Source organism: Erythranthe guttata, chromosome 6 (genome assembly GCF_056151865.1).
Source record: "Erythranthe guttata isolate IM_541 chromosome 6, IM_541, whole genome shotgun sequence".
Classification (NCBI taxonomy): Eukaryota; Viridiplantae; Streptophyta; class Magnoliopsida; order Lamiales; family Phrymaceae; genus Erythranthe; species Erythranthe guttata.
The window spans coordinates 2,368,397-2,380,496 of record NC_142538.1 but is presented as its reverse complement, the minus strand read 5'-3'; the positions used below and the strand labels follow the sequence as shown (position 1 = coordinate 2,380,496).

General features: G+C 37.4%; 4 protein-coding genes across 4 annotated transcripts; 2 read left to right on the top strand and 2 right to left on the bottom strand.

Annotated features, from left to right (window-relative positions):
* The first annotated feature begins 1,353 nt into the window (after nt 1-1,353).
* Nucleotides 1,354-4,725, top strand: RA-5 (RAS 5). Its single transcript, XM_013003151.2, has 8 exons — nt 1,354-1,709; nt 2,503-2,575; nt 3,275-3,322; nt 3,402-3,449; nt 3,674-3,745; nt 3,837-3,992; nt 4,083-4,186; nt 4,276-4,725. The coding sequence occupies exons 1-8, from the start codon at nt 1,696-1,698 to the stop codon at nt 4,370-4,372; spliced, it is 612 nt and encodes a 203-aa protein (XP_012858605.1). The 5' UTR covers nt 1,354-1,695; the 3' UTR covers nt 4,373-4,725.
* A 269-nt stretch (nt 4,726-4,994) lies between these two features.
* LOC105977449 (uncharacterized) lies at nt 4,995-6,928 on the bottom strand. Its single transcript, XM_013002759.2, has 6 exons — nt 6,488-6,928; nt 6,066-6,277; nt 5,908-5,976; nt 5,747-5,803; nt 5,544-5,651; nt 4,995-5,449 (listed from the first exon to the last, which is right to left on the bottom strand). Exons 1-6 carry the CDS (start codon nt 6,804-6,806, stop codon nt 5,219-5,221), a joined length of 996 nt encoding a protein of 331 aa, XP_012858213.2. The 5' UTR covers nt 6,807-6,928; the 3' UTR covers nt 4,995-5,218.
* A 1,333-nt stretch (nt 6,929-8,261) lies between these two features.
* Nucleotides 8,262-10,119, top strand: LOC105977423 (pentatricopeptide repeat-containing protein At4g21065). The gene has a single exon (XM_013002733.2). It carries the CDS (start codon nt 8,300-8,302, stop codon nt 10,070-10,072), a length of 1,773 nt encoding a protein of 590 aa, XP_012858187.2. The 5' UTR covers nt 8,262-8,299; the 3' UTR covers nt 10,073-10,119.
* A 42-nt stretch (nt 10,120-10,161) lies between these two features.
* Nucleotides 10,162-11,042, bottom strand: LOC105977421 (oleosin L). The gene has a single exon (XM_013002730.2). It carries the CDS (start codon nt 10,934-10,936, stop codon nt 10,448-10,450), a length of 489 nt encoding a protein of 162 aa, XP_012858184.1. The 5' UTR covers nt 10,937-11,042; the 3' UTR covers nt 10,162-10,447.
* Nucleotides 11,043-12,100: the final 1,058 nt, after the last annotated feature.

The following is a 12,100-nucleotide window of genomic DNA, read 5'->3' as shown; positions in this document are numbered from 1 at the left end:
TACATTTAATCATTTTTTTTCAAGTTGATTTTAAACTCAGAGCCGAACTTGAATGTTTATGGAACAAAAACGTTCAAGTTTGATTTGTTGTATTAATAAATTGATTTGATTTTCAGTTCTATGCATCCAAGGAATATTGGCATTTATTTCGACATGGTTTTTTTTTTTTTTGGGGGAAAAAATAACAACATTCTTTTATGCTCAATTGTGTTGATCATGTATTTATTACGTTTACAATATAGTTTTTAAATACATGATCGCTATAAAATAAACATTTTATACAATTATATTACAGAATAAATGTGATGAAGCCTGAATTGCCTTAACAATAAAATAAATGGGCTTTGATGACAAAGAGAAGTCCAAGGCAATGGAAAACATGATCTAGAATGAGCCCAGTTGTTGTAGGAAAACTACGAAAAAGGGGAAGGTTTTATCAGCGCTACTACTCCAACGATCAAGTCAATCAGGCAAAGTGGGAAACATTACACCGAGATGTAAAAATGGCATATTGTGTAATATATAAAGAGAAAGAACATGTTTCCCTTCTATTCAACAGTTGTATTTATACATGCTATGTGGATGGGTCTGGTGAGACCCTTGTTTTATCTAGCTACGAGGAAAGTGCAGGGTGACATGACTTGCTACGACCTTATTTTACTTATTGAAGGCGACTTTCTTTCCTCTCTGCGACCTGAGTCGCTTCGTGGTTACTCTAATTGCATTAAGCGAGCTCGTTGTTGGTTGGTGGACCTCTTCCCAATCCACATCAAGGTGCAGATTTTCCGCCCCTGCTTCTGACACTAAGCCAAATGTAGTCACATCTGCCGTTTACACATGCCCTACGTGGGGCTATTTGGTAGACTTTAGCAGTTGTAGTAGGTGAGTCGACCTTGGACTTGGGCCGCCCTTGAATTTTCCGTAACTTTTTATTTAATTCAATACACGGTTTCGGATAATTGGACCCGTATCAATGTTTTATGAAAATCGAGTCCTCTGTTTCTTAAGAAATATAAATAGTATGATGTTTTTTTTTTTTTTTTTTTTTTTTAATTTTAAATCAAGAGATGAATTTTTTAGTTCAATTTCGGCCCACGTACTAAGCCCAGTGGACAAGGGTTTTATGGGCCTATGAGAAATAAGCCGGTATAAAATATATTGTTTAGAATTGATAAAAGGGCTCTCTATTAATTCAACTTGAACAATACAATTACATTGAACAAATAAAATACTGTATTGAATAATAGAAACAATAGTATTTTATAGAATTGAGTATATTAATCAATGAAATACATAGAGGTAAAATAACATATTGAACAAGAAAAAATAATACTTTATCAATTATTTAATTAGCCATTAAGTAACATAATTAAAAAAATATTGAGTTGAAAGAAAAAAATAAATATGGGGGTGGCGTGTAATTAGAGTGAAAAAGAGGCCCCTTTCCTCGAAGTTTTCAACAATTGTCCGCTGTCGGTGTCCCTATAAATGAATACCAACTGTACTTCCATTCTATTCTTGTCCGATATTTTTCCATTTTATTTTAATTAATAAATTAAATTCAAAGAGCAAACCTTTTTCTTCTGCTACCCCCAACTCAATCCGGTCAACTCTTCCGGCGCTGATTCCGTCTCCGATCGTCGTACGTCGGAAGGAGAATATTCCGATATCCGCCCCGTCTTATCGCATCCAATCATGAATCCGGAATAGTAAATCTCTCCTCTTCTCTCCAGATTAACTTATCTAGGGTTGTAATTTGGTTCAAGTTGTATTGAATTTGATAGATCCACTTAGGTTTTGGTTTGAGCTGTGTTCAGAAATTCTGTTTAATTTTGCTCCTAATGCGATTATGCTAGATCCAGGATTTTTTTTTCTCTATTTTTTGTAAAGCTAAATCTTTCTTTGTTTATTCACGGGATTCTTTTGTGGTAAAGTTGATTTTGTTTTCTCTTTTGCAAAAGAAAGTTATTATTAAGAGTTCACGTCTGAATAAAAACAATTAAAATTCAATTTTGTTTTATTTTCAAGCTTTGAGATCTCTTATTCTGATGAAATTATAGTAGCTGTAGGTTGATTTCTGAATCAGAACTGTGAAATTTATTGGTAGAAGTGTGTGGTTTTGATTCCTCTCGACCGTGGTTTTAATTACATATCTGATTCATTTGTTATAACAAATTGGTTGGCTTGGATAATTTTCTTCCATAGGGAGTTTGCTGATTACCGAATGCATTATTTATCAAAAATATTTTCTATTATTTTTATGTGCATCCAATATCTCGTATTTCGTTCTCGTTTTAGGTTCTTGTTAGAAAGTAAACCACACTTCGTTCAGCTATTATGGACTAGAAGCATATATTAGCCACAGTATCACCCAAGCGCACCAACTATTTAATCTGTTATTACTCTCAATTAGTTTTATCTCATGTTATTATAATATTGACGTTTTCCCATTTTGAATGATACAATGTAACTTATTCGGTATTTTGTGTCGGTGTTTTTCAGTGACTACTTGTTCAAGCTTCTTTTAATTGGAGATTCAGGTGTTGGGAAGTCGTGTCTTCTCCTGAGATTTGCTGTAAGCTTCTAAATGTTGTCTAATTGTTGTATTTTGAGATAGAATTTGAGATGCGTTTCTTGATTAGATAATTCCTCCTCTCTTTACATGGCGATTCGAAAGAAATGAATATTAAATACAAACAACGGTTGTAAGGGGTCGTATTAGTATCTGCATGAATCAAAGCTGATGAGCTTCTATCGACCTTTGTGAGAGAAATTTGAAACGTTTCTGCTGTCTAAATGTAGCCTTTGAAACGTTTCTGCTGTCTATTCTGTGAGTCAGTTCAAAAGAAGCCCCACTCAAAGGAACTTCCAAGATAGCGCCTTTCTTTGTTCCATAAACTAAACGAACTCTGTATTCTTTTTTATATACCATTCCTTAAGTTGAAAGAAAGATTTTTCTTTACTTTTGATGAAAAAAGTTTGGTCCCGGCTTATATCCATTTTTTATGTGAAAATGAAATATTACTCTTGATTTCGTCACTTGGAGTTTTTACTCCTATAGCTTGAAAATCAGTTAAAATTTATTGTATTTGACGAAGTGGGTCTTTAGGCAATGGTAGAGTGTTAAACTGTTGAATATTTATCTTGTGGTTGGGAATGCCTTTACATCTCTAGGGTTTTCAGCTGTGTAATTAAATCTTCAATATTTTCTCCAACTGTTTTAGTTGTGGTGAAATCTGGTCAGTGATTGACAGTGCTTGTGATTTTGGTGCAGGATGATTCGTACCTTGACAGTTACATCAGCACAATTGGTGTTGACTTCGTAAGGAATTACATGTTCTGAATACCTAGTTTCTAACCTTGCTTAATCACACTTCTGATCGCATTTTTTACTTCTACAGAAAATTCGAACCGTGGAGCAAGATGGGAAGACTATTAAGCTTCAGATTGTGAGTTCTTCTGTTTCCCCATCTTAAACTCTATATTTTCTTATTAGGAGCGTTCAATTCAAACATGGATTTTTAGATTCATGATTCCTCTGTATTTTGTACCAAGTGGCTTTGTGAATGTTGAAACATATTGAAAAGTTCTGTTCATACGTTATTCTTGCCACATAATTGTCTTTTAAAGGGTTAAAATTAATGTGTTCTCCTTTTGTTTTTCTTAATCGCAGTGGGATACTGCTGGACAAGAACGATTCAGAACTATAACTAGTAGCTACTATCGCGGTGCCCATGGAATCATTGTTTGTTTCTACACTTTGAACAATCACAATTCACTCATAGTCAATTCTGCAATTAACGAAATATATCCTCATCTTGGACTTGTTCTTGCAGATAGTATATGATGTCACTGACCAAGAGAGCTTCAACAATGTGAAGCAATGGTTGAATGAAATCGACCGATATGCCAGTGAAAATGTAAACAAGCTTCTCGTCGGAAACAAGTGCGACCTTACTGAAAACAGAGCTGTGCCATATGAAACAGCAAAGGTAGTATAAACTTTCGTCACTTCGTGCAAATACAACTACTTTAAACTTACAAGTGTTTGCTAAAATACATTGTTTGCTAAATATTTTCAGGCATTTGCTGATGAAATTGGCATTCCGTTTATGGAGACCAGTGCCAAAAATGCCGTTAACGTTGAACAGGCTTTCATGGCTATGTCTGCCGACATTAAGACCAGGTTTGCCTATTTTTCTTGTTCTTTGTAATGTTTTCTATGGTCGTAGCATATTTTATTGAAAGTCCCGTTTTGTCATGGATAAAATGTAGGATGGCAAGTCAGCCTTCAGCAAACAACACGAGGCCACCAACTGTGCAGATTCGTGGACAACCTGTGGCCCAGAAGAGTGGATGCTGCTCTTCTTAATTGACAGCCGTTGATTCTGTGAGTTGTGGAGAAACTCACTTTGATGGAGGGCTTCTGTGTTTCCTCCCCCCACCTAATATAAAGTTCAATTCTTTCGAATATATCTGCTTTCTAAGTGGCTGTACAAAATTACAAACAACTGCTTAATTACTCTTTTAGTAGTATTGGTTTGTTATTTGCTTTTGTTTCTGTTGGTTCTTTTAAAGCTAGCAGCAGTGTCTTAGTGTTTGTTTGCAGACAGCTTTGTCGAAAAGACGTGGCATATTTGGAAAAGAAAAATTATGTAATATTTGATTTGCGTTGCCATTGAATTCGGGTTATTCTTTGAATAAATTGCTTTATTTTTTATTAAATGTAACGTAATACGTTTTAATTCTGGGACAGGGTTCTTATATTGGTATGTACTCGTCAAATATTGTTCGCCATTGTTTTGCTCGAAATTCCGTCGAAGTATTCGTTCAACAAACGAGTTAGAGTGTGTTTGGTTTAGCTCAAAGCTATTAAAATCAGCTTATAACACAAATCTAATTACAACTCTAAATTCAATCAATATTGACTTACATAACACAAATAAAACATGGTAGAAGTGCAGCCAGCATATAAATAACAAAACAGTACAGATATAAGTATTGTGAGTTTTATTATATCATATCAGTCGAACTATAAACCGGAATACGAGGCTCCACAGTAGATTTACGACAACTCCGGAACAAAAAAAATAGGAACTAATATAACGAAAAAAGAAAAAAGAAAAAAAGAATAGCACATCACTGTATGTCAATCTTCTATGAGCTTGTTTGTTTATCTAAGATTGTAACAAGCAACAAATGACCAAATGACAGCACATCACTGCAATGCCAGCTTCCTAATGTTGAGGTTCAACTCGTCATTATTGGGTATCGGAGCGGCAGATCCCGCCTGAGAAAAGCTCTGCTGCCCTAGCGGCTGCCGCCATGCAGCCGCCGAGTGCTGCTGAGGCACAAAAGCTGTGCAAGCTGCTAAACCCCCATGCATGTTGGGTATGAATACACCACTACTATTCTGGCTCGGAAAATTCACAACTGGAACCCAATATGGCTGCGCTTGCAAGAACAGAATGTGAAAAATTTGACGTCGAATTATGTCCGAAATATATGGCAACAAAAGCCGAATTGATTCGATTCTAACATACCTTGTAGAAAGTACCACGGAAATCGACAAATCCGTGTGTTTTCATAGGTGAAAGAGGGGGCCTTTCAGAAGTTGCAACATGAGCTGGCAGTGGTTGTTTGTTAGTAGCCTGTAAGCATATCGAGATTCGGATTAATTACTTACAATTTGCAATAAGTTTATGTATGTTTATCACAAACTACGACAATGGACTACGATTTAAACCTGTCCATTCGGTTCAGCCATGTTCTTTGAGGAGGAAGAAGCAACAACAGCAGCAGCCTGGATATATAATAATTAATCAAGAATCAATTACAATTATCCAAATCTCAATTTACAATTTACCAATGGTAGAATAGTAAAAAAAAAAAAAAAAAACAACTTACGGGCTGCGAACTTTCGACAGCAGCTTTATCAGGTTGCGAACCCGGAATCACTTGGGATGACGATTGATTCTGCCAATCACACGAATTCAGATAGAAAAAATCGAAACTTTTAAATGATGATTTATAACTTATAAGTAAATACGAAGTGTGTTAGTTACCGTATCAGTGAGAGGAATGTCGAAAACACTTGTTCTTCGCCTTCTCTTTTCGATTCCGGCTTTTCGGATAAAGTACTTCTGTGCATGGCTAGCAACCTGTGAAGATTTTCTTGATGGCACATATTTGCTAGCTATTCCTTTCCAATCACCTTTCCCTAATTTCTCTAATCCCAATAAGAATGATCTGTGTTCTTCTTCTGACCATGGCTTCCCTATAATCAAATTACACAAAATTGATTTCTAGGGCAAAATCCAAAAGGGGCAAAAAAAATTAAGGGTTCCTTTTTTTTTTTTTTGGATTTCAGATTGACTAAGAACAAATACAAAAATTAAATAAAAAGAATCAAAACAGATGTTAATCTCATTCTTCTTAGATCTGAATAATAAATTAAAAGAGGGGAACGATTAAGATTAGCACAAACCCTTCTTTCTGTCGAGCGATTTAGACGATTGATGAATCAATCCATCGGAGAGATACCCAGAATCCTCCAACGCGGCGGCGCCGCCGCCGCCCTCGGGGTTGCATGCCTCCAAATTGCCGAGACTCTTGCTCTTCCTGATGGTGGACGACGCCGCGGCGGCGGCGCCGCCGCCGCCTCCGCCGCCGTCATCTCCGGCGGGGACATCGATTTGCACGCCGAATAACTTGAACCCAACGCTGCAGGCTTTGCTGGTGCAGGTTCTGGAGTTATGCCCCTTCTGCCCACAATGGCAACACTTTCTCGCACACTGGTTAGACATTTCTCTCTCTGTGTTTCTCTCTCTATATGTATAGATTGGTATGTATATATAGAGAGAGAAAAGAAAAACACATACCTCGAGGACGAGGCTTCGTTGTTGATTATGGGACTGTTTGACACTTATACGTTCAAAAAGCTACAAAGACTCCGGTTTTTTAATAGGTTGACACTTGACACCTAATTTATTTTTTTTATTTTTTATTTCTTTATTTCTTGGTCAAATTTATTTTATTAAGGAAATTACCAATGATTAGTCATATATTATCCTAATCTATTTTATTCAAAATCTAGGTGATTAGATTGTAAAATTTGATTTAGCACATGGTGTAATTAATTACGGCTACAAGATTTTTATAATATGAGACGTGATTCGTGTGTAAATTAGAATTTTTAAAATATAACAAAAATAAAATAAAAAAATCACTCTAATCTGTATATTAATTAGTGATTTACAGCTCATATGACTTTTCAAATTTTGAAAGGAATAATTAAGGATGTAATTCAATTTTTTTTGTAATTAAAGACATGATTTTGTTTGCATGTCCACGTGGCGGACATGCATTTGATGTAGGATTTATTATACAAAAAAATAATATGATTTGAATTTTGGGTGTTTACGTGTGAAATTAATAAGTGATCGGAATTCATAAAGAATATGTTACTTGGATGAAAAGTTAAAGATCTGTTTTATATATACCTCTGCGAAAAGTCAGAGGTTTGGTTTATCTATTATTTTTTCCAGATTTTATATATATATATATATATATATATATATATATATATATATATATATATATATATATATATATATATATATATCCACACACACAGATTGTTTTATTATTTTTTTTTTGTTCTCTTATCAAATTATTATGGCTTCTATGTATATATTTACTTATTTATATTTGAAGTCAACATTTACCTTTTATTTTATCCCAAATTCATAAAATGAGATTTAGATTGTAGACGATAGCATAGGCAATAAATCCAATGGAAAAGGAGAACTATAATATAATAACTACGGGTGAAAATTTGAACAATTCGATTAAAATTAGAATTTTCGGAAAATTTTCGAATTTTCAGAAGTCAAAATTTATTCCAATTTCGTTTTTAAAAATTAGAAAAATAAAATCGAAATTTTTTGAATCAAAATCCGTGAAATTTGGGAATTTTATTTTCTTTATAGAATGCATAATAATATTAATATTATATAAATGCAATTCCCAAAAAAAACATCGGAAAGGAAAATTGAAATTCTCACATGTAATTCACTTTTAATAAAAAATATATATATATAAGAAAAAATACGGTTGATTTAGAAAAATTCAGATCGAAATCGACAAAAATCGAAAATTCATTTCCAATTTCGTACATCTCATGTGTAGATTAGAAAGCTTTATTTATATATATTAATAAAACATAAGAAAAACAATAAATACTTGAATTTATTTTTGAAGGGTAAAAGGGTCAAAAAGGAAGTGCATAAATTTTCAAATGCTACGAAGGCCGAAAATTCCGATCCTCCCCCATCATTATGCTTCTGTACTGAAATCTTGCATCTCTCAGAAATCCATAGAACCGGGGAAACAAATCCACGCGCGCTTATACCTTAACGGCGTCGTCTTGTCCAACGTCAATTTAGCCACACAGCTCGTCAATCTCTACACCGTCTGTAAATTTCTAAGGCACGCCCACCACCTGTTCGACAGAATTCCCAGCCCAAATATTTTCCTCTGGAACATTCTGATTCGTGGGTATGCCTGGAACGGGCCGTACGAAGCCGCAATTTCTTTATACCGTCAACTTCTCGATCAAGAACTCGTTCCCGATAAGTTCACGTTCCCCTTTGCGCTCAAAGCCTGCTCGGCCCTTTCGGAAATCGACGTGGGTAGAGAAATTCACGAGCGGGTGAGGAAAACAGGGTTGGAAACAGATGTCTTCGTAGGTGCTGCGCTAATCGATATGTACGCAAAATGTGGCTGCGTTAGCGAGTCCCGCCAAGTGTTCGACAAAATCGCGGATAAGGATGTCGTGCTGTGGAACTCAATGCTCGCCGCTTATTCTCAAAACGGGCATCCAGAAGAGTGTTTGAAACTATGCAGTGAAATGGCGTCGAGAGGTTATCTTAAGCCCACAGAAGCTACTTTAGTTACAGCTGTATCAGCTTCGGCCGATTCATCGGCAGTTATTCAAGGACGAGAGCTTCACGGGTACAGCTGGCGGATAGGGTTTAAATTGAACGACAAGGTCAACACAGGCCTTATCGATATGTATGCCAAGAGTGGCAACGTGGAAGCTGCGAGGGTTTTATTTGAGGTCTTATCCGAAAAAAGGCTGGTTTCTTGGAACGCAATGATCACAGGCTACGCAATGCACGGTCACGCGCACGAAGCTCTCCATCTGTTCGACAAAATGTCCGAAAGAATCCAGCCCGATGAAATAACCTTCGTGGGGGTTCTATCAGCTTGCAATCACGGAGGATTGATAGATGAAGGGCGTAAGCATTTCGACTCAATGACTAACAACTACGGTATAAAGCCGAATATTCAGCACTACACGTGCATGGTCGATCTTCTTGGCCATTCCAACCGTTTAGACGAGGCTTATATTTTGGTAACGAAGATGAACGTGGCGCCCGATTGCGGCGTATGGGGTGCGTTGCTCAACTCGTGCAAGATTCACAAGAATGTGGAGATGGGTGAGTTTGCTTTCGAGAGATTGATGGAGATGGATCGCGAATGTTCCGGAAGCTACGTGATTATGTCGAATATTTACGCTCAAGCCGGAAAATGGGAAGGGGTCGCAAAGGTGAGGAAATCGATGCGCGAGACGAAATCGATCAAGAAAAGCGTCGGGTGTAGTTGGGTTGAGGTGAGAGGGAAAGTGCATGCTTTCGCGTGCGGCGATAATAGCAATACTTCTCATCCGATATGGGACGAGATTTCTGCTGAACTGAACGAATTGGAGGGTTTAATCGCGGCTGCGGGTTACGTTGCGAATGTGTCGCCGGTTTTTTACGACGTCGAGAGCGACGAGAAGGCGGAGATGGTGAGGTGGCATAGTGAGAGGGTGGCGGTTGCTTTTGGATTGATTAGTACTCCGGCCGGGAGTAAGCTTCTTATTACCAAAAATTTAAGAATTTGTGAGGACTGCCACGTGGCGGTCAAGATTGTGTCTAGGGTTAAGGAGAGAGAAATTGTTGTCAGGGATGTGAACAGGTATCATCGGTTTGTCGGTGGTGTATGTTCTTGCGGTGATTTTTGGTGAAAACAATTTTTTTTTTAATATTAAAAAATTATGGTTTGAGAAATAAATGTTGATTAATTAATTATTATTATAATTTTTGGAAATAAAGATTGGAAATGAAGATGTTTTATTATTTATTATTCTCTTCAAAGGAACAAAATGCCATTGAAGACTTATACACAAATACAAAAAACATATAGATAATTCAACGAAAATTCAAAAGCTTATTACATAAAATAGAAAGTAGAGCAGAATTAAAGCAGATAATAAAGCAGATAATCCGATAATCACTCCATCCAAACAGCCCCTGTCAACTCTATATTCCATCACTGCTGAATCTGTTCAGTCCAAAAAAGAAGGGGGTTCGAAATGGAGAGTTCCGCGCACGCGCCGAGCTCAAGAACTGTGAGTTCCACCGCCGGTGATATTCTGCTGCCCAAACTGCTCCGCCCTGTCCTTCATCTCACGCGCCTTCCCAGCCAGCTTCGTACGCGCGGTGTCCAGCTGATCCGCGCCAACCGGGTGCTTCCCGGTGACGTATCTGTAGATCCACGACATCACGCTCAGCGCCGCCACGCCGAACCCGCCGGAGGCGAGGAACCCGGAGCCCAGGAGGAAGATGGTTATGGCCGCCGGCACCAGCACAGGGCTGAAGATGACGAGCAGCGGGGTGGCGATGGTGAGAGCGACGACGGTGCCGGCGAGAGTGAGGCCGGAGAGGACGAGGAGAGATCCGCCGGCGGTGACGGCGGTGGCCGCCTTGACCATCTGGTGGCTGCGCGGCTGCTGGTGCTGGTGGCCCCCCATACCCATGCCCATCATCTGGTGGGTCCTGCCGCCGCCCTGCTGGTGCTGAGGGTACTGACCGAAATGATGCTCTGCCATTTAAGTACTTTTTTTCTTGCTCTGTAAAAACTTTTTTTTTAGAGAGAGAAAACAATTAGCTTAGAAAAGGAAGAAGAAGAAGAAGATGGTGGGCGGAAATTGAGAGGAAGTGGGAATATAAATAGAGAAGGGGGAGAAGTGGTGACGTGTTGGATGGCTGTGCATGCAAAGGCTGCATGTAATATAGAGGTGCTTGTTTTCAGACACGTCAATTCTTGTCGTATTTGCACGTGGCCTTTGCTTTGCTTTCTCCATCTAATAATTCTTTTACAATTGGATTTTTTTTTATTTTTTATTTTTTACGTAATTGAAGAAAAAGAGAAATATTTGCTATCCGAAACAATGGGCTTACTTGATTTTGGGCTTTAAAAGAAAATTTTAATTTTTGGGAGCACACATACCAATTTTTTTTTTGAAGTATAGGCCCAATTAATCTAGAATTTTTTATATGTTTTTCTCAAGTGTAATACATATTGTGTCTCCTTAAGGCCGTTTTGGAGTTAATTGTTCGAACCTTGTTGGATTTTATTTCATCCATTATTTATCAAACAGTATGTGCTTCTTACTTTCTTCATTTTTATATCTTTTTATTCAATTGATTTGAGTAACAAAATTGTAGTGCTTTGACACAAATGATGTGATAGAAGAGAGCCAATTTTCCGCTAAGCTGTCGACCTTTAGAGAGGCTCGATAGGGTACTTGCGAGAGCCCAAATCTAGATTAATAAAATGATTTGATTCGTTGGCTAGTGTCGTGTAATCTTCACCCTTTCACCTTCCCTCTTTTTGTCTTCTTCCTTTATACTGTCGGAGATCGACTCTGTCAAATCAAAATGCCACAATACGCGGCTAACTTTGACTCTACGATGTTGCATTCGCCGATTACTTTTGACATGAGTCCTATAAATATAAGGTATGCAGAATGGAGGCGGTTAAGACACAGATAAAGACATAATCCTAACCTAAAGTCCTAAAATCCTTTAATGCGAGAGCTGCGCTAGTTTGGTGAGTGTGTTAGCTTTGTGTGCTTGAATTTCTCTTAATAATTCTTAAGCTCTATAATAATTAAAATTCTTGAGCTTAAGTATTATATTTACTGAAATGCTATTCATAGAACAACTTTTACCGGCTTGCAGTGCGACTTTATTTCATTTGTAATTTTTCA